At 32.8% G+C, this 22,460-nt stretch overlaps 1 protein-coding gene across 1 annotated transcript in view; it reads right to left on the minus strand.

Moving 5' to 3' along the window:
* Positions 1-752: 752 nt before the first annotated feature.
* HFM1 (helicase for meiosis 1) overlaps positions 753-22,460 on the minus strand; it is a 39,033-nt gene continuing 17,325 nt past the window's right edge. Inside the window, exons 16-38 of the mRNA XM_049808325.1 lie at positions 21,916-22,010; positions 20,965-21,098; positions 19,995-20,042; positions 17,133-17,213; positions 16,409-16,500; positions 15,439-15,545; positions 15,300-15,347; positions 14,983-15,080; positions 14,764-14,895; positions 11,839-11,924; positions 10,762-10,845; positions 9,562-9,719; positions 8,741-8,844; positions 7,060-7,215; positions 6,542-6,637; positions 6,023-6,141; positions 5,102-5,184; positions 4,844-4,953; positions 2,698-2,796; positions 2,179-2,239; positions 1,810-1,915; positions 1,251-1,408; positions 753-967 (exon numbers count right to left, since the gene is read on the minus strand). Coding sequence (XP_049664282.1) covers positions 901-967; positions 1,251-1,408; positions 1,810-1,915; positions 2,179-2,239; positions 2,698-2,796; positions 4,844-4,953; positions 5,102-5,184; positions 6,023-6,141; positions 6,542-6,637; positions 7,060-7,215; positions 8,741-8,844; positions 9,562-9,719; positions 10,762-10,845; positions 11,839-11,924; positions 14,764-14,895; positions 14,983-15,080; positions 15,300-15,347; positions 15,439-15,545; positions 16,409-16,500; positions 17,133-17,213; positions 19,995-20,042; positions 20,965-21,098; positions 21,916-22,010 — 2,322 coding nt within the window. The 3' untranslated portion in view covers positions 753-900. The remainder of the gene's footprint in view (positions 968-1,250; positions 1,409-1,809; positions 1,916-2,178; positions 2,240-2,697; positions 2,797-4,843; positions 4,954-5,101; positions 5,185-6,022; positions 6,142-6,541; positions 6,638-7,059; positions 7,216-8,740; positions 8,845-9,561; positions 9,720-10,761; positions 10,846-11,838; positions 11,925-14,763; positions 14,896-14,982; positions 15,081-15,299; positions 15,348-15,438; positions 15,546-16,408; positions 16,501-17,132; positions 17,214-19,994; positions 20,043-20,964; positions 21,099-21,915; positions 22,011-22,460) is intronic.

Consider the following 22,460-nt stretch of genomic DNA (forward strand, 5'->3'; position numbering starts at 1 on the left):
CAAACAGACAGCTAAATTTCCATGTGTGATTTTAACATTTTAATTCCACACATTTTGAATAATTAACAGTGAAAATTAACATTCTCTTGGATTTTAGGCAATATAATGTATTTTTCTAACTATTGAACTTGCAAGGTCTACTGTTCAACCACTAGAGCTACAAGAAGATATCCAAATCCAAGGCTTGGTTGCCTAAATCTGTACTAGGACACATAAATGTCCATTTTTTGACCTCAGGTGTCAAAGTGAACAGCCAAACACAACTTTAGAATATTGTTTATAGAGATTTTACAACTGGTTTGTTGACAGTCTGGTAACACATTCGATTGAAGTTGCACTTTTTTATTAACGAGTTGATAGCACTGTCAAAAGGAATATAGTCTAGAATAACTTACCATTCTATTACTTTTACTTGTAAATCTAATTATTTTACAGAATCAGTGCTATGAAAAATTCAGCATTAGAGAAACTGAAAGACAAAACCAAAAAGCATTAAGAAATTTCTGAGGAAAGAGTCTTTCATTCATTTAAAGAGTACTTGTGAGCAGGGCATATAACAAATAGCTTACTTTCCCTTATGTGATTTTTACTTTATCTATAGAAGCATTCTCAGTTTAAGAACTACTCTCCTTTGACACGTTCCAATATTTGTCTTTGTAATCCTGAAAACAGCAAGGTCAATAAACAAATATTTAAATACTTTTCAAAATAAGATAATATACCTAGAATTCCATAAATTAGACATCAACTTTGTTATTATCTACTCTATGCAGCAATCCAGCTATTAGTAAATAAGTATACAACAGAAATCAAATTCTCTTAACTGGATTTGAAAGCTTCACTCTGTAAAAATGACTAACATTTTTTTCCCCAGCACTTACAATTTATTTTGTTTATGTTTTACAAAATGCCATCAAATATTCCAAGAAAGGGCTTGACATCATTGATTTCATCATCAAGAAGATATCTAATGAAGAATAAGCAAACAAAAAAATTAAATTAGGTATAGTACATCAAAACCTATGAAAACAGGAACACTATACAAAGTATAGTCAAGAAATACAAAGACAAGCAAAATAATTTTAAAGTATTTTCCTTTCCAAGAAAAGTTAATTGCTACTATTATTGTGAAAATTCATCTTTTTAAAATGAATGTTATAAATTAACACATCGCCTAAAGGCCTGTGTTCCATAAAGAACTAAGGATGGGAACACTGAGGCAGCAGAAAAACATACACAACTTTTATTACCTGGGATCCACTTCTTTTTCCTGTTCTTTTGTGAAAATAAAAAAATCCTCTTTCCTAGTGAATTTGGAAGAGTCTGAGATTATTTTTGAGATCGAAGAACACTGCATATTTTTCAGTTCTTGTGAAGGATTTGAATGCTTTTTTTCTTGAAAACTGAACTGCAATGTAAATGTTAAAAAGTGTATATGGTTAAAATAATTAACCAAAAGAGAAACTGCCACATTGTTGTAGTATGTAGTACAGACATTTATATTGATATTATGGTATTTGACAAGAACCAAACTCATGATAAATATAATTATATACTGGATGACTTGCAGAATCACAATCAAATTGAGTAAATAGTTTTGAAGTCATGCTATATAAAGTAAATTCAAGTCCTAGTTCTTTGTATCATGAATATCACACTAAACATAGGATGTATGCATGTTTGGACAACACAGAAAGGTTCAGAAATTCAGTATGTCCAAACTGATTCATAAGTCAGATATGGTAAATATATTTACAAACAAAATACTCTAATTATAGGAAATTCAGTTATAAAAATATTTTTACTCACCATATTTATATTTCCACTCTGTACAGATAAATTCACTTTTGATGTGCTATTAACCACAGAAACAACTGAGTTCTGAACATTGGTCTCATCTTGTAAGGTGCATGAACTGAAAATATCAAGTTGAATAATTTAAGTATTCTTAGAGAAGTACAAAATTATTTACTTTTCAGTTCAGGATTTTCTATTTATTTCCCTCCACACTTAAATAAAAAAAAATTAAAATCATTCAACAATTCTTACCTTTTAAAAGTTGAAATTTCACTCACTTTTATGAGTGAACAACTTTCTATACATTTAATCATACTGATAAATGTGAAATAGACAATATTTTTAACTGAATAAAACTGTAATAAATTATATAATGCTTACTCTTTTGAAATGTCATTTGTAGCTTTGCTTCTTGTATACTGGCAAAGTGGTTCACACTCATCTGGAATTTGAAGGCAGATATTTCCATGTTCCACATAAGAATGAAAGTTTTAAAAACTGAGTCACAAAACAGCCAAAACCCCTTGTAAATATTTTACAGAATCTGATAAATAAGAGTTTGAAAATTATTCAAATATCTTAACACTTGAAATATTTCTGCTGTGAGTTTTAGGCTAATGTAAAAGGTAAGCAGAGACACACAGCCAGATAAAATAACAAATATGCAGTTGCAGGCCATCCAAAAAAATTTTCATTATGGCTTTCTCAACTCTTCCATATTAGATTTGTCTCAATGTAGGTGACATTCAATGCGGAGTAATAAACCTGGCGGTCAAGTAAATTAACCAAAATATTTCAGGTAGTTCTATTCATTGTATACTATAATAAATTATTCTCAAATAAAAGCCTGTAAAATAATTTTTATGTAGGAAACAAAGAATTTTGTTAAAATAACCTTACCTAATTCTCTACTGGTAAAGTTGCTAGCAAATACTAATTTCTCATCATCAATATCATCCCAAACATCATCTGTCAGTTCAAAGTCCACATCCAAAGCATCTGAAAACAAGATCTGCTTTTATCTGTATCAGTGAACTTATGTATTAAAGATTTTTAACTTTTGGTTTTTTTAATGCTATTATCTCTTGGCTCTCCTCACTCACAAACACTGAATGTTTCCAAGAGAAAGCTGCAATACATTTGTAATGGACAAGTATAATAACTGTTCTGTTTTACAACCAGTTGTTCAATCTATTGAAAGGAGGACTGTCACATATGCACTTTTTCCTCAGCGTTATTTTGAGAAAAGTTATCCTCAGCGTAGATTCTAGAAAAACAGGCCTTATAAAAATCACTGCAATTTCATGCTTTCCCTTTGTCAGAAGCACTGTTAGATTCCAAATTTAATACTTTTCAGTCCTTTCTTCTCTCCAGTTTTCCAAAACACTCTGAATGCTGTCTTCCTCCCATACATCTAATGCCTAAGAACCAGCCATGATAAACACATTTTCAAGCATTGTTGTTAAAATTCTTAATTAAAATATGATAGGTAATGTTTTAAAATACTTTTTTTCTGGTGCAAAGAAGACTCTCCTGTTTCCTCTCTTACCCTCTTTCCCTTTTGTTTGTTGTATTCTCTCTTTTCATCACCAGTCCAATTCTCACTCCTAATTTTTTTCATCTCTCTTCTGCCATACCACCCTCCAGCATCAGACAGTGCTGAAATCTTCATTCTGTTGTCACGGCCCCAATATGCCTAAGAAACCCTGATCCTGGTCTCCCTTTCAACAGAGAAGGAGCAGGACAGGTTCAAATAAAAAATCCTGTTCCACAGACACTGGCAACACCAGGAAGGCACTGCTATTGTAATTTTGGATGTGCACAGTCAGCATGGTGCATTACTGCACAGACGCACAGACTTTAAAGAAATTATAGGTTTAGGTTACTAAAATTTCACAGTATATTTTTAATTACCTAAATTTTTTTTGTATGGAATTGAAAGATACTGTATTACAGATGCAGTTAACCCTATAAAAATCATATAAACTGATGCCTTACTTCATTAGAACTACTTCTGGTGCATCTTTTTAAATGCAGGTGGCCCAATCAATATGGCCAAAGTCACCTTTTCTGCTGCTCTTCAGTGCAGAGGGTTTTCAGTCAGCAATATCTACTATGTCCCCTTGATCCTGTATGATTTGCCTCAAGATGTTCTTGAGCACAGACTATAGCTATACTGGAATATCCATCTGCCTTCCCATTACTTTATATTCTTTTAACACAATCATATCATACACTAACTGCCTGCCCCGCCCCAGCAACTAATGATATGGCTATGCAACAGTCTTCCATCTTAAGACTAGATAACAACTATGGCAGGTATAATAGTATGGCAGGAAAATAAGAAACATTAATTTAAAGGAATAGGATTACAATCCCATCATCAAAATATTAAGTAAAAATGAAATTATGCAGTATAGCTGCCAATATGTAAGATAGCATGAACTAAAAAACATTTCAGTTCATTTCAGCAGTTTCTTATATGTCTGAGTATGACCTAAACATTGGAGCTGCTACTTATTAGCCATATTAATAAAAACCTGATTCACATCAATCTACTGTCACCAAATACAGAAAGAGGAAATTTTTTTCCAGATAGAGATGTTTTACTAGTTATGAACTCAGTTACTAAATGGTCATATTTTGTCAACTATCAAAAGCTCCTATTTCACTAACTTCTTCCAGCAGAAAGGGAAAAGAATAGATATAGGGGTGAAATACCTCTTGCATTACAAGTGGCTTCAGTGGAAATACATTACAGTCATACCCTTCAGGAAGTATTTATAGATTTGGACCCTAATATATTTGATTTAGTCATTACTGTTTTATTTAAAGGTATATTTAGATGCTTAGTTCTACATTAGAAATTCTTACCAATGCTAGAAAGCAAGCCAGTTAAGGCCACTATATTTCCCTATACGTTCAGTGTTCTATAATCCTGGTTGCATTACTGGTTGGTGTAGTCATTTCGGCAAGTTTGCATTTACAAGTGTACTAAAATCAAAACAGTGAAGAATCGTAATTTCAAACATTGGCAATAACTTACCACTCTTTCCAGAATTCCAGGATTGCAGTTGTTTCTGAGATACTCCTAACCTACTAACATTATCTCCCTCACCCACTGAGGGTGATGAAGATGACTCTTTATTGCTGGACCTATTAAAAAAAATAATAATAATTACAGAAAAATCAGTGAAATGTCAGTAAAATACTTGCTTATTCAGAAAACAGTTTTTAATTGTTACAACTTAACGTATTATCTAACATAAGACATTTCTTTTTTGTTACTTGTATTAACCAGTACCTTGGCAATGCTGGCAACAGAGATTTAGGTGTAAAAACGAATTGTTTGAGGTCCACATTTTGAGCTTGATTTAACATCTGCATCTAAAGAAAGCAGATTATTGTAACTGATAAGATATAAACATATTGAAAACCATTGTTTTTTAACAATCTTAATGACATGAATACTGTATCAAGTTAGCATATTTTTTAAAGATCATATATAAAATCTTTCTGATGTCTGCTTATCTAACGTAATCAGTTAAAAAGGTTTGAATTACATGCTTCTAGTGGAATTATCTGAGCACCTTGGCAAAGTCAAACTGGTTATCACTAACTCTCATCTATATTAGCTATAGGCTAAATCATTCTCTTGCAAACAAACAAGCAAACAAAACTGTGAGGAGGAAATAAAACACTCCAGTATCTCAAATACTGTTCTTGCTGCAGGAAGAACTAGTTTAGTACTACGTTCAAAGGGATAAAGTGTACGCCATGAAATCTTTCAGAGGTTAAAAACTAACATGGTTGGTTTTCTTACAAAGAAGTGGATCTACCTGTCAATGCAAAAAGATCTTTTAGTAGCATTACTCTGATAAATACCACTATTTGTTTTCATTCAGGTCATACTTTGCCAAAACCAAGTCACAGTACAGTACCTTCCAACAATGCCTCTGTAACTCGCCCACCACAATCTACCAAATGCCATAAAAGTAAAAACAAGGAGTACGTGCACAGAAGTGGATCATTGGAAGCATTCTAAGCAGCCACAAAGAACCTCTCAATGATTCCTGGGCTTTTGGTACCTTTGTACTTCTTTGCTTTTTGCATTCCACACAGAAAAGACAAACTTGAATGTTCATATTTAGTTATAAAATTCTCTCTGCAAACAATATATACAAATACATAAAAGATTAAAATAAATCTATGTATTCGAATGAACCTTTAACCGTTTTACTGGGGGTACAGATGAAATTGAGTTCCTGCTCCTTAAATCAGCAAGGTAAAAAGAAAACTTTGAATCTCCATTCATCTCAGACTTTGGAGGTACTCCAGTTTTACCTGAGAACAGAAATTAAAATAATCTTCAGATTAGTTAAGAAGGGATAAATCCTAATTCTTTCCAGATCAATGGAAACTTTGCCACTAAGTTTAGTATCTTCTATTAGAAGATCCTAAAAGATTTAACACACCAATATTTATATAAAAGTGTAACAAGCTCAACATTGCTCTTAAATCATATACTAGATGTTCTGAAAAATACTATTAATCATTGTAGTGCCTACAAAAGTGTTATTGACAAAGCTTTTTATTACCGCTTTTATGACTGCATCATAGCAACAACTCAGCCTCACCCTCTTGCTTACATTGCTTCTGTTAATGTAGCTATTGGTATAAATTAAGCTATTCTAAATTATATTTGTCTAAAAGTAACAGAAATAGTAGTTATAATGAAACTTACAGCAGTCATGTCCACACACATCTTTATTTTTACAGCGATGGTTGCATTCTCTGTTTCCATATCTCTTGTAAGTAATCTCTTGTTTAGAACTGCCTCCTAGATAATACAGAAATGCTCATTTTTTATTTCATATGTATTGTTGAGAGAGTACTTCATGCAGTAAGAGATGGGCTAGAAGTAATCTGTATCACTAGAATTTTGTTGCCTTCAACAAAACTTTGGGCTGTTCAAACAATGTAATTGGAAAGAAATTAATCAGTGCTACTGAAAAAGAGGCACTACCACATTCCCAAATTCAAACAGTAATATTAGATACCAAACATCCATGATTTTTGTTACTTTCAAATTCATCAAAGAATTGCACTGTAGTACCACAAGCAGAAGCAGCAGCACTGTATTTTTATTATAACTGAGAAAGAAACAATATGGATAAACAAAGATCCAGCTCTCTAGTGAAAACAAAATTCAATTTTCTGTTGACTTTGGTATTAGCCAGATGTTGTGATCTGACCGTTTACCTGTATCTACTTTTGCTGCTGGCAGACTTTGTGGTGAGCCATAATACATATCAAGTGAAGACTCAGCTTTCAGTTTTTGACCTGTAACCACTTTACTTCCCACTGTTTTCGGTGTTAAGTAAAAGACTGTATATCCTTGCTGTATATCAAGGCCAACTTTGAAAAAAAGACAAAAAATATTTTAAATTGCTATAAACTGTTTCTAGCTACTGATTAACCTCAGTTTTCTAAAGAGTTTAAGAAAGTATAAATGTTATTAAAAGATCATGGAAATTTGCTAAGATAATGTACCATTAAAAGCACACTATTATATGAATGGATTCTTTATGACCGAGATTTAAAAAACCAAACATTTTCAGAATTATAGATTCCATTACTAGATGAGTAACAAAATTAGTTCCTTTAACTGAATTTTTCTTTATTGTTTTAAAACTACATTTATCTATGGCTTTGCACTGCTGATAAAATTTTAATTTTAAAATTGTACTACAGTCTGTATTACAGGAGTATCAGCAGCTCTGTATTGGCAAAGGCATAAAATAAGTATGTTGAAATGAGTATATTGATAGTACTCTTGAAGTTGAATGCTAATAAAGGTTCTAGTTCTAATTAAATGAAGATTCATATGAGACTATGAGGCACACCATTTGTAAAAAAGAGTATTTTTGTCTTTTATTAGGCAAATATTGCTGGAAAACCAGATAGGCTCTTAAAAAATGAGAGATTTCCTTCAAGTCTGAAACAGAAGCAGACTTTAAAATATGTAGAGACTGGGAAGACCTGCTTTTAGTCTAGCTTCACTGTTACCAATTTCAGAGAAATTTAACTGTTAAGCTTTACTGAACTCACTACAATGTGTAGATAGCCAAGTAGTAATAAAAGGACAATTTTTTCTTTATCTCTGGTTAGAAACCCCTCCTTTTTCCTGAGCCACAGGTTTAGCCATAGGAATACACATTATTCCAGGCTTGATTATTGAAATAGTCTCAATATTCAATGTTTATCATGGAAGCACCAAATATACTTCAGTTAAACTAGCACACAGCAATCTTCTTTACAGGTGGGGCATGATGGCAGAATTTAATACAGCCAGTCTATTTTTAAATTGTATTTCAAAGTTGTATGTTTCAAGGTCATCACTGTCTTTCTTCATCTGCTGCTATAGTTTCAATTCTATGGAAATTGACACTGAGGGGACCAATGTTTAAATCTACAGATGTTAAGGTACAAAATTTTCCACTGTAGCAATTTCTTGCTACTGAAGTGGAGATGAATCCATATCTAATACTTTTTTATCACAATGCAAAACCTAACCATTCACAAAGACAGCTCTTCCCAGCGTAAATAACCTTTCAAGCTGATAGGTTATACCTACTGAAAGTTAATTCAACTTGAAAGTGAAGGGGAAAAGAGAATCCTAATCTGTATCAACAGAGCAAGCTACTATCTCCTAGTAAAAGTTTTGATGCTTCCCAGTTCATTAATATGCTAGTAAATGAAATGAACAGATATGTAATTAGGACTATTAGGTAATACTCAACCCAGTAAAAAACATGTAATAGAATTTTGTTGCAGATCAGTTCATTTTATTGTATTTTTGGCTTGATATAAAGTGTTTTAATAATGTATTCAAAATTCTTATGCAGTTTTTTTTAAATTAAAAGCATACCAATCAACCTACCATAATCAGAACTAATTAAATTTATACTAATGTCCTCTGATTTAAGAGCTCTTTTCACTTCCATTTTCTTCGTCCAATTTCCAGTTTTCAGCAGCACAGAATCCCTGTAATGTATCAGTAAAGTTTTGTTAGACATGGACAATAAAAACAAGACTGTATACTATGGCATCTGTAACCAAGTGGAAGAGCCTTTATTTGGTCATAGTTCTTGGATTTTGCTTGATAAGTGGCCTAAGAATAACCTTCCAATAATACATGATTTATGGCCACAAGAGAGCCAGGATCCTGCAGATCAGTTTCAGTTTTGCCAAAAGTGCCAGACTTTGGCCAGAACTCTCGTGAAGGTCACGCAGTTGGAAAAGATTTTGTTTCTCTTTTCCCATTTGCTCTAAGCATATCTTAGCCAACTGGAGAATTTAATTCCATCTCTGAGTGAAAGGCAATTTTGACAATATGCTATAATTAAAGAAATATAGCAAATAAGAGCAAGTAACAACTTGAGAATGTATCTTTTTAATAGGTACTTTACTTGTTTTATATTTATGTGCAAATTATTATGACTTCCATAATATGACATCAGTGTTGTACAGATATTTACACATACTCTCTGTACTGACAAGCACACTGGCATGTTTTGGGGTTTTTTGAATCTTGTTCAGCATTTTAAATGACAACAGTGACTAGAAAATGCTGTAGGATAACATATAATTTTGTACCATTTGGCATCAGTAGAAAGTGTTGGCAAAAACCACAACTCACAGAAAGGATTAAAAGCCAACACCCTTAAAAGATATGAGGCAAAAAAACCTGATCATACATACATAATTTTCTGATTAAAAATGACTTGGTTGTCAGCATCTCCTATGACCAATGTAACATAGTGAAAGTCTGTCGCTGTTCTCTTTGTCTGTAGCTGCTCATAGTTTGTTAATTTGATGGTTACCAAGATTTCAGCCAATGTATCACTGTATTTTGGAAGCTAGGAAAAAATGATATAGAAGATGACATCACTGCTAAATTATGCAAAGTAAAATATACATCCTTCCATAAATTTTTAATTGTTGATACAAGCACAAAAGCTTGATTCAAGCAATTTCAATTTGTGGTACAATTTTTATTTGTTGTTCTGAGACACTATTATACTACTTACCCATAGCTGAGTATCCTAAATTTGATTAAGTATTGAGAATAAAAGACAATCTACATTAAGCCCTTGAAAAATTCTCCTCTGTTCAATGCAAAGAGAAAGATGCAAGAAGAAAACTAGCTATATTTTGGCATCCCAACATTCCTTTATAAGGTATTTATAAATGTTAAATCTTTCTTCTGAGAATAACTTTAGAGATACCCATCCGGTATTATGTCAAATGAAAAACTGAAATAGAACTGATCATTATAACAATAGTATTTCACACATCTATTAAGTTTTTAACTTCAAAGGTGTCTTTATTTGTACCAACTTCACAAGACACTTTAAGGCTGTTTTTCAAATTTTGCATTTCAGAGTGGCTACGTGATCTGTTGAAAGAGAAAATGCATATCAGAAAGTCAAAGCTCTTGATTGCATATGGAATTTCACCCTTCCTTTGGCACCAGCTACGTTAAGGTAATAATTTACTGTTTCTCTATATTCCTAAGTGTGACATAGAAAATAAACATGAGTTATTGCTTCTTCAGTAAGTTTTATATGGATGCTTTTCTGTCTCCAGGGTTTGTTTATATTCAAGATAGAAGAGACCTCTCAGACTCACATATAATGCTAGAATGTGGAATATACCAGTTTGCATCTGTAACATAAAATGCTATTAACGAGAGAGAGAGAGGGGCCAATGTATTATAGGGAATGTCTATTCCAAGGCTCTCCTTCAATGTTTAAGAGTTTGATTATACATGCTAAGGTGGAAGAAGGCCATAATATTGTGTAATCTTCTACCAGCAATGGCTTAAAATGTCTTTAAGTCAGTATTTGCTCTTTCATTTAATATCACATAAAACCATAAAATAAATAGAAAAGCATTTACCTGTTCAACGTCAAGTTCATATTTTGGAAGATGCAAAACAGATTCTTTTATCTGGTTTCCAAAAGGAGGATGTCTGTTTAAAATCTGCAAATATTTAATTTCATTTCTGATACATTCAGCTGACCAGAGATGCCAACAAGAATGCAAGTCCAAGGAATCAAAATCACCAGAGTAATTATGCTATCAACAAAAGCCCTTATCACTCCTGGTCCTCTACTGTCAATGATGCCCAGAATAGCAGGATGACCAAAAGAAAATTCCAATATTTTTTCATGTTGCTACCACTTCTGTTCAGGTAACAGCCAATGAACTAGTCAATGACCTCAAAACCTGACTACTCGGGTTTTATATGAGATGACTCTTCTATGTTGCCCTAGCTTTAGTCAAAACAAAACAAATTACAGGAAAACTGCAAAAGGGGGTAGAAAAGAGAAATCAAATTCCTAAAGCCAGAACAGAAAAACCCAAGTAAGATAATGTTCTTTTAGAAATCTGTTGTATCTTCCAGAACACTAGAAAAAACAGTTTCCTCAGAAAAGAAGGCAAGAGCCAAAGAACTTGTTCCGGGGTAAAATCTAACTTCCCTAAAATAAGAAGTGCTTTACAGATGATTCAGAAGAATTTCACTCTATGACTATCTTTAATTAAAACTAGCAATAATGGAAATTCAGGATTCTCATCATTAACATCCATTAAGATAAACTGTAAATACATATTCCCTTTTATATCTTTTCTAACACTCCTAAGAGGGAAATCCATATTGTCCTTTATTTCAAACCATGTTATGATGAAATTCTACATATTTAAGCAACTGCTTTCCAAAACCAGCCAAATCAGTGAAATCATCCACATCAAATTTGCTAGAACAAAACACCATACACATTTTCAAGGAAAAATAGCAGCAGTCACATATTTTTTTTTAATTCACTAGTATAAATGAAAAAAACACTTAAAACACTCAACTTTACTGACAATCATATAGCAGAAATATATTAACCATACTGCTTTTACTGGTAACACTATTAATACTCAACATTTTCCTTATCATATTTATCCACATACAAAATGATAAATTACCAATTCAAGTTCCCTTGCATTTGTGTCTTCTATTTTTTTAAATGATGTTAGCCCAGCATTTACCATAGCATTTGACAGTGATACACCTGTGAAAAATTTAAGTTTCATGCTGTTAAATGACAGTCACTAATCTCAAATTATTCTCAAAAACTGCATTATAGCAGGTAAAACCAAAGCAGAAATCATTGTTTGTCCCAGCTTTTTGCCGAGCAAATCACTACATTTCTTTTCAGTTGATTGACTATTTTAGTATTTAATTTCACTTATCCATTAGTAAAGAGAAAAAGAAATGCAATACAAATCAAACATGAAAACATTCAGTATTTCAAAACTGACAATTTTTAGTTACATTTTCTAGACTAAAACAGATTTTAGATCACTTTCTACAAGAGTCAAGAAACATGTTCTACATATATATGATGAAAAAAAGCTATGTTAAAGCTATATTTAACTATGTTAAAGTCATAAGGATCTCAATGTTTTTGAGCAAGCTAATAATGAATTTCACTCAAAAAAAAAATTTATTATAATCTTCTAGGAGTCTTTGCAGATTTAGCAAAAAACTTTCCCATGGCACATCTGCCACAAAAGCAGACTGGTAGAGAATTCCACATACAGTCTCACTCCTCTTTGTGATTTCCAGTTCTTTCAAACTTTCAGTGAGATTTAGAGTCATCACAGCATATGAAAAGGCACTTCCCTTACCTCAAACTACAGCCTACTACAATAACTGCAATAATTTTAAATAAAGAATAGTAATGAATACTTAGAATGAGCATGTGAATTCTTCATACTTAATTCTGTAGAAACAGTAAAGACATATGAAAATTAAGTGGGAAACCTCTCAAGAGACTCTTAGGTTGCTTCTTGGAAGACGTTTCAGCAACCTTGTAAGAAAAGACTCATTTCAACTCAAGAATTTAATGACTTAGAGAAACAGAAGACCTTTCATCCTTTTATGTATATTTGAACACCTTTTGGGTCTGACTTAGGGAAGGCATCTCCTACCATCTCCCCTCTCCTTCGCAGAAGCTCTGCAAACAGTCTGAAGACTCTCACTTAGTACTTCTGCAGCTACTTCAGTTAGAGCTGTTGCTTTGTTTCTTTCTAAGTGAAGCAGAAGACTAGTTCTTTTGTCATAATTCCTACAATGGCAGAAGGGTTTCCACCAGTGAAGAAAATACAAGACATAAGTAATCCTTTTTTGCTTTCTCTTTATCTACTTCTGAGCAAGAAAAAAATGGAGGTAGAAATCAAACTGAACAAGTAGTAAAGGTGATAAAACCCTGTATGTCAACTGATCATTATCCCGTCTCTCAGAACAAACAGAAATCAAGCAGATCATACAGCAAAAAGATGGAGCATCATTATTGGACAAGAGTAACAAATTGAGGCAGTTGTAGAAATGCAGTAAGAATTCAACTGAATCCTCAATCTCAGTAAGGCCAAATGTCAAGAACAGTCACTCTCATAAAGGAAACACTGATTACTAAGGCTTTTTTAAGATTCAAAAAATAACATACTGAGATGAAAGTTTAAAAATTAGGGATTTCTGAATTTGTTACATGAAAGCTACACCAGTAAATTTCTGTGAGCTCAAACAAGTCACTTAACTTCACAAAGACATAGAATAGGCTTAGCAGCCATAGTATGACAGAGGTCAAGAATCAGACATCATAATATAGTCATCAATTCAATATCTGATTCACAAAAAGAGAGTGAACTGTCAGCAGATAGTTCAAAAGAAGCCAGTAAGCAAAACAAATGGAACTTGAAAGTTAGCAATTCTTTGTAAAATATGCTGCAAGGGCAATGACAGCATAGGCAAAAATACACAAAAAAAAAAAAAAAGGAAAAACAGGACAGACATGTATATGTAGCATTTCTATTATTAAAAAACTAAAACTGACTTCATTCTATTGACTATAGTGTACAGGAAAAGATTTGTCTACACTGCAAGTGCCATGTTTATTCCACTAATACTAACCCCTCAGAAATGCTGAAAATGAGGCATACTCCTCAGATGACCGTGTGCACATCAGCACAGATCCTGAAGTAGTGGAAATGGGTTCCCACCACACTACTGTGCTGCACACAAGCTAACAATCCCTGTCCCTTGCTTTGAATCCACATGAATGAAGCCATACAGGTTCTGCACCTGAACTGGCAAGGCTGTAATGTATTGTACCATATGGGTCTTCTGGTTTAGCTGTTCTCTAATTTGCAGACGTCTGTACCATACTGTTCTGCACAGAGCAGATGTGTCTTTAAAGAAGAAATACAGAGAACACTGCAGTGAATTCTGAAAGCATGAAGGTGTAAGACCAGACAACAAAGTAGGAAGCTACACTATTACCTCAAACAAGTATAACTTCATTTTTTTCAATAGAGGACTCAAAAATTTCTGAAATCCTTTTCAAATAATTATGACAAGTCTGCACTTCCAGCCAGTAACAGGATACAGTGATACTGTAAAATATTACTAGAAACTTGTAATCCTCATGTATAAGAACCTCATGCACAGTAAATTTATTTCCATTTCACGATACCTATTCACGTCAATGCAAATTCAAGGGCTTTCATGCGTATGAGTAACAGGACCCACAGTGACAGCTGTTTGGAAAGGAAGGCATAGCCTAGTCAGAGATATGCAATCACACAAATGTGGAATATGCCCAAGATACTGAGATGAACATGAAGAAAAAAGAACAAATCTGAAATACTTTGAAAGCCTGAAGAAAATTACTAAACATATTACTTCTCTCATGACAGACTGTTCTGACAACTGTGATACTAAATTGTGACAAATGAGTAATTAGGAGACTCATTTAATTATGTAAGCAGACACCTCAGAAATTAGCAAGGTAATTATGAGTTTTGATTCTCTATCAGATTACACCTTTATAATTTCTGACTAGTACCTACCAATTTTTTCCAATTGTTTAGACACATGAAGTGAATTTTCCCAAAGTTTGCATCTGAAACACTTTGCTAAAATCAAAGAATTTAATAAAGCAGAAAAGTTGTTCTTACATGATGCCAGAAAGTCAGATAACCCTGTAAAAATAAGATTTACTTGTATTAATCAAATAAAATGCAGTTTATTATTATATGTACCAAAAAAAGGATTAAATTTTACCATACATCTAGTAACTCTTAAGCCATTTCTAAATATTCTGCCAGTATCTTGTGTCAAAGTAAAGTCTTGAATAGGAATGCATCCTAACTGAGCCTGAATAAGACTGGGGAAAAAAAAAAATATTTTTTGGTATATAAGCCATACTGTAAGCAAAGTATAACAAAATAAAAGTTTCTACTGGAAAACAAAAGAAAATTCAGAACAGAAACAATGAAATGCAAGATCTGGTCCTCTATAAAATGATGCAAATTTTAGCAGGGACCTCAACAGCCATGAAATGACAGCTTTTCAATGAAAAGTAACAACACAATCTAATATTTACCAGTTTATCTTCATTTCTCTTGTTTTTATCTTCCCCTCCATTGGAAACCTATGCATGAAAAGATACATATTTTCTGCTATTCATTTTATCTATTGCTAAAAATATACTTTCCTTTTTCAACGTATATATTTTTTTATACCTGATAGTTATTTTGTCCTTGTCTTTATTCAAAGTGTTCAGTATTTTCTTTTCATTTGTTCTTAACTTGACATCCAGAAATTCTGTGCAGTTGGAGATCATTGTAATCTGTAATAATTTAAATATTTTATTAATTGTTTTTCCTTGCCATTTTTTTCTACCACTTCTTTCAACTCTTCTTTTTTTTTTTTCCCAAAAAAAGCTTAAAAAATTTTTTACTGTTTCAACACTATGACCATGAAAAGATGGTCAATCAGTTCTTTCTAATACTGACCAACTTTCTTTCATCTTCCTATAAAGGCTATTATATAACAAAAGGGGAAGATTTTTCTTTCAGTTTTTAGATTAGTATTCCACTTGAAATTATCCAAAATCAACCACACTGCTAACACTTTATGACATACATGGCAAATATAAATAGTTTTTCCTATCTGTTATGTATTTCACTTTACTTTCTTCATACTTTATTAACAAAGATAGCCATAGGAGAACAGGGTTTCCATTTTTCATGGCCAATCTGATCTAATATAGCATTTACTTGAAAACAAAATGTCTTTTGTGACTTAACAGTAGCAGTAACAATCTGTTGTCTGACAGAGGAAAATTACTCAGAAAGATTCTGTAACATTCCTTTGAAAGTAAAATCTGGTCTCAATGCAGCAGGTTTTTGCAATTAAAAAAACCTACTAAACCACAAAACAATACAGTGTTTAATATATAAACAGAACAGCTTCAGCAACTTTCTATCTTCATAAGCCAGGTTAGTGTGGGGAGAAAAAGTTGGAAGTCAAAAGATCCCAAAGTACGAAGCCTCAAAAATACTCCATATGGAATTTAGTCTCTAAAACTTTATATTTTATATAAACAAAGCCTGAGCTTTTTAAAAGAAATAAAAACTTCTGTTCCTTATCTTTGATTCTGCTTAAAAACAACTGAACATAGATAAAATTTTCTTTAAAAAGTTGAATTACCAATTCATTTAAAGTCTCTGTTCCCTTAATTGTGAAAAATTGTTTCACTGTATCAAATGCAATATAATACCATGCCATTAATCTTCCGGTCTCTGTAAAAGAAGAATATACCTTAAAAAATAAATATGCCAAGTATTTTTTAGTGTATTTTTTTTAAGTCACAAAATCAAATTAATTTTCTTATTACAGGGCTCTCTGAGATTTACCACCACTGATTCACTATGTTCTTGCCCCCAGCTATCTGATGGATATTACTGACCCCATCATGGAGTGGCAGAAAGAAACAAGCACCAGTTACAGTTTTTTTCCAATGGAGATGAATTCACACTAATATACCAGACTGTGAACTGTGGTTGCTGAGAAGCCAGCCACCTCTAGCAGAGAATTGTAGAGAAGAGCAGGTATTGATAAAACCTGTCCTTCATTGTACTATGTCACATCCAATTATCCTGTGATAATATTCTGTAATTTTCTCCTAATCTGCAACAAAATTTCCAGCAACAACAAGAGCAGATCTATTCATGGATCAACATTAAGAGAATGAACCTCCACGATTTGTTAAAGAAATTTGCTCATCTTTCTAGTCAAACAACCTCTCAGATCCTACTCTCTACTACATTTGTGTACTCCTATTAATGGGTCGCGAGAATAGTTGTGACCCTTTGTAGTTCACTATTATCTCAACATTACTTCTGAAAATTAGTTTATTTTTAAAAAGTGTTACCTGTTGATTTGAAATTATTTGCTTCATCCATCCTGATCAAATCAAAAGATGATAAATCATTTAAGTTCTTCAAACACAGTTCTGTCAACAATTTGAAAATATATGTATTTTTAGTACATGCAGAAAAACTTACCTATGTACAAACCAGAAACATCATCATTAAATTGCAATGAACATATGCCCAAGTAATGCCAATGAACTCAAGTAAAGGTTTTAGAATACGATCCTCATTCTACTAAAGTTGGTGCTTAACTTCTGCCTGGGGAAATCTCACTCAAAGATATTTGATACAGGACAACCCAACTCTTTTTCAGTAAAGCAAAAGCAGCAAAGTAAAAGAAACTAGATGAACAGAATGTAGGCTGCCATATTCAGTTCTGAATGACAGACCAGAGAGCCTACAGTATTTAAACAAAAGATTTCCACTACAGTGTTAACACTTAATTGGTTGAAATTTCAAATATCCACAGGTATTTATGAATCCTTCATCAGAAATTTTCATACTGTATCAGGTGCATTTGTATTTACTTCACTAAACCTATTTAGTCAGATATCTGCAGGAGGATGACTAAAGTGTTTTGTTTTTCTCTTTCAAAAATTCATTAACACAATGCTCAGAATTGAAAAGTTGGGAAAGCTCTCAAAATGATAGTTCCCATAGCAACCAGGAATCATTCACATTTCGCATGAAATGTATGAAAACATAACTAACTATATACATTACTACAAAATATTTCCTGTATGCAGGGAAAAGGAGCTAGTTCCTCTAAGAACTTTAAAAAGAGGCTGGTTTTAAGATCAGAGTACTTCAAGGAAATATAATCCACACCTAAAAAGCATTTGTAAACAAAGCCTATCCTAGCACCTATCTGTAGAGGCGATTTCAAACCATGCCTTCTCCCATAAAGGCTTATTTAGGTAGTAACATGCTTCACTCCCTCCATTCCTTTCAACCTACATGCCAAAAATAGGAATGTCCTGATCTAAAAGACAAAAAAAGGTAGAAAACAACTGAACAAGCATAAGAACTAGGTAACTTTTCTTAGTGAGTACTCCTTTATTTCCTATCTGCAAGTCACAGTCAATGTCCCTCATACTTGGAGACTTCAAACAGTAGCACATATACTAAGTGTATTCCTGGTGATGGGTCCTTGAATCCCTTACACAATAAACAGCCTCAGCATAGTTCCACCAAACCCAACATCAATCACAAATTTTTCTACACAATTGTGTAAAATGTAATAAATGTGTAAGTGGAGTCCAAGTGTTGGCTCTCCAAATTTCAGGGCATATATCAGTCTATATTTTCATGTACCAGGCCTGCCTCCAGATATTTAAGCTCCAAATGGTCTAGTATACAGAATTATGATGGACATGAAAACTTTCACTGAAGAGAGAAAATTGCATTTGTAGATTTGCAGAACTCCATTTACAATCTTAGCAAGTAGTCTTTTATTAATATACTTATTTTGGATCTACTATAAAATGTACATTAAAATAAATAAATAGAGTTGTATGCTATTTCCATATTCAAAGATGAGAGGCACTGATTCCCAAACTATTTAGCCAGCTGTATGTTTTCTGATGGAATTGTAAATAACTAAAGCAATATTTTAAATAAGTTCAATAATTGGGTTTTATTCAAAGTCTTAACAAAAAAAAGCCTCTTAAAAGTAGTTTTCCAGTAATTTGTACAGTATTACAGGAAAAACATGGTGTCACTAATTTTTTTTTTTATCTGTAAAGTTGGATGCCTCATTCTCACATTACTGCTCACTTGAAGACAAAGTGCAATTTCTTAATTACTTATTTGTATTCTCTTAGTTCTTTGCCACTGTATTATGCATTTGCTATTCATACACAAATTTTAAAACTAAATTTGGAACTAAAATAGCAAAATAATTCTTAAGAGGTTCTACTGAATCCATACATCTGAGATAGGACTGAATGCTTAATGCACAGAAATCTTTGAAATACTGCAAGTCTTCCCTTGATGCCCCTAAGCAAAATATTAATTCAATCCATATGGGCCAAATTTCAGGTAACAAGTAAACATTACTCTAGAACGTACATTTCCAATGTAAAATGTCATGGTCAGAGTGTGGAATTCTCAGATGACACCAGTCCAGATATATTGTATAGGTTTGCTATTCAGACAAGTACTGTGATTTACCTGTACAAAAATACAGAATTTAAGATTTGCTCCTATCCTCCAATTCACTGACTCCATCACTGGACAAGATCTGCCACGCTCTGGTGTTCTCTAAAATTCCTTTTTCACATTATTTATCCATTTTTGAATGACCAATACAAAAATATCCATCATTAAAAAATAATGTCTTCTCTCTCCACCTGCTCTTTATTATTGCTGCCTAACATGCTATAATCATGCAATTTTAAACAGTTTCTGAACAAGGTGAAGATGTTTACATTTTACATCCTTTGTTTTCAAGGCTAAATTTATGACAAGGGAAGATGACAACTTCTGAAAAGGGCTTTTTTGAAAGTATAGTAATGGAAATTAATAAAAGCAAATGAGATCAATCAAAGGAAAATTAGGAAGAATGACAAGCAATCAAAATTAAAGTGCTCTGTTCCATATTTCTTAAGTATGTGTATGGAGTTGAGGTATGTAAAGGCATTTAATTTTTTCCTCTATAGAAGAAAAACTTTTCCACCAGTCAAAATGTACTGATAGTGTTTCAAAAGTATTAATAAGGAAATAAAATCAATAGCACAACATAGTAAATTACATTTGTTCTGTGAATGGATCTATTGAAATTAATGGAGATATACAATAAACATGGATGAACCTGCCCTAAAATGTAACATCTTACTGAAAAAAGCCTAAAAGACACTTACCTTGTAACTTTGCTTCAATTCCAAGTTTATCCAATCCAGATGAAAAACCTTCATGAAAAGACAAAAGGCTTTTTAACCTAATACAGTTATATATTTCCTCCTCAATATCATTACCCATCAAAACTGATCTGCTGATTTTTGGGAGCCAGACAAATACCCCAAAGTGAAAAATTCGTAAATATTTATTATACTGGGAACAAGTCAAAAGCCTGACATAGCGTAAGTATCTAAGTATCAATAAGTGGGTGTTAGAAAGATGTGCAAAGGCAAAAGCTGCAGATATTCCCCTATGTAAAACACAGAGTCCTAAAAGTTGCAGAAATGTCAGTGAGTAACTTCATATGTAGAGTTTTCCTATTTTAGAATACAGGAAGCCACCTAAAATGTAACATCCATTCAAGTACTACATATACTATGTTCCAATCCCATCTATAAATCCTTAAAAAAACTGTCTCCAGCAAGTGCCCAATGACTTCATAATCAGGCGTAGAGCAAGTGGCCAGGAACAAAGATATGGGCAGGGCTGCTGACTGAGGCGCTGCTCTGGACAAGACAAATTGAAGACATCAGCATTAAGATTACTGAAATTTTGTTTCAGAAAAGCTATGAAATATTAGACTTTTATTTTCTTAGCAGCAGATTACATATTCAGCGCTGAAAAGTACATTATGACTTTATACTGCATTAATATGTGGTCCACTGTATTACGATCAAAAGAAATCAATCATTATGAAGCTGTCAGTGGCTTCTTCATAGGTTTTAAATGTTATACCATGCTGAAACTCCTATTACTTATATTAAAGCAACTGAAACTGTTGTTCCTAAAAATGTTACAGGCCATATTACACATCTTGTTTTCAACCCCTTATGAAATAATAGTCCATAGGAAAATGAAAGAAACAAATAATATGTATCTAACACACCTTAGTGTCATAATTTAGATCAATTAAAAAAAAACAACCCAACAAACCATAATGAGTTGGATTTTTTAAGGCTCTAATGTACAAGAATGTTGATCGTATCCATTCCAAAGCTACAGTGACATCTGTGACAGTATGTAGCACTATTTCTGCATTTAAGTGCTCAACAAGATGCCTGTGCAAGCTAGGCAGGGAAAAAAAAAAAAAAAGAAAAAAAAGGTAAGTACATTTATCAATTAGCAGTAAAAAAAATGCTAAAACTGGGTTTTGGGGAAAAAAATAAAACTAAACAAACCCCTCCCCCCAAACCACAACAGTTTTCTGTTTTTTTACTGTCAACTGTTCACTTTCATCAGTGAAATCAACAGAAAACAGTAAAGAATATTGTAAATAATCAACAAAGTAATTTGTTTATTATGGCTTAATTTCCATCAAGCAAAAATAAAAACTCTTGTCAACTGTGAAATTTCACAATTATTTAGAAAACAAAGCTACATGCATTTAAAAGTTACAGCACGGTGTTGCTATTTTGAATATATCTGAAAAGTTAAACCTTAACAAAATTACATGAGCAAAATTTCCTGTTTTACCCTTTAATGTCTTAACTTTCTTACATATTTCTCTTGATATTCTGTTCACATCAAGTGAATTCTGTAGTCTGGTATTTTCCAGACTCTATCATCTAAAAATTCAGAGACATGATCTGGGTTCAATTCTTGCTTTTTGTCTTTGCAATATGTACTATTTCGGCTTCTTCAGTTTTCCAGCAGGAATCTACAACTATTGTTTTTTTGTTGAGTTCAAGATGTTCTAAAGATGTTTTTAGCTGATAAAACAGCGGCTGTTAACTTCTGAATAGCTTGATTTGATTTTCCTTAAATTCTTCTTAAATTTCTTCTGAATAGACCAAAAAACCCACCCCAAAATCCACCTGAAAAAAACATTCTGTAGAAACTATGAAACATTGCTACCATCTGTACAGTCTTATAAAAAATAGTTACCTGCTCTCTATTATATCAGCGCCATTTAACATCTGTATATACTTCTCCCTTGTACTCCAACGAGTCATAATAACTGCTGTAGCTGTAGTGTCAAACTGAAAAATAATACCACAAAACCTGCTCTCTAGCTCTTAGCAAAAAAATTCCAGTTGAATGTGCATCACCTATCTGTTGAAACCATTAAAACTGTTTTCTTAAAATCCTTGTTGAAATGGCTGTTGAATGCCAAGGCCTCTCTAACTTAAAGGCAAGTTCTAACTCATTTGGGTAGCAAGCAAGACTAGGGATTCCAGCCATTGCTGGCAGGCAGGTCAGCGCACAAGCCTGTATGTGCTAATGTACATTTAACAGAGAGGTGTCAAGAAACACCACAAACGTGCACTGTTATTGACCTCCTTACAAGGTCACAGCTAAGGAAAGAATTCCTAGCCACAACTACAGAAAACAATTTACTGACACAAATTCTCATTAGTAATCCCCAAACATGAGAAAGTCTTCAATGAAGAGTCAGGCCTTTCATAGTAAAGTTTTGATCTTCATCATTT

Source organism: Accipiter gentilis, chromosome 8, assembly GCF_929443795.1.
Source record: "Accipiter gentilis chromosome 8, bAccGen1.1, whole genome shotgun sequence".
Taxonomy (NCBI): Eukaryota; Metazoa; Chordata; class Aves; order Accipitriformes; family Accipitridae; genus Astur; species Astur gentilis.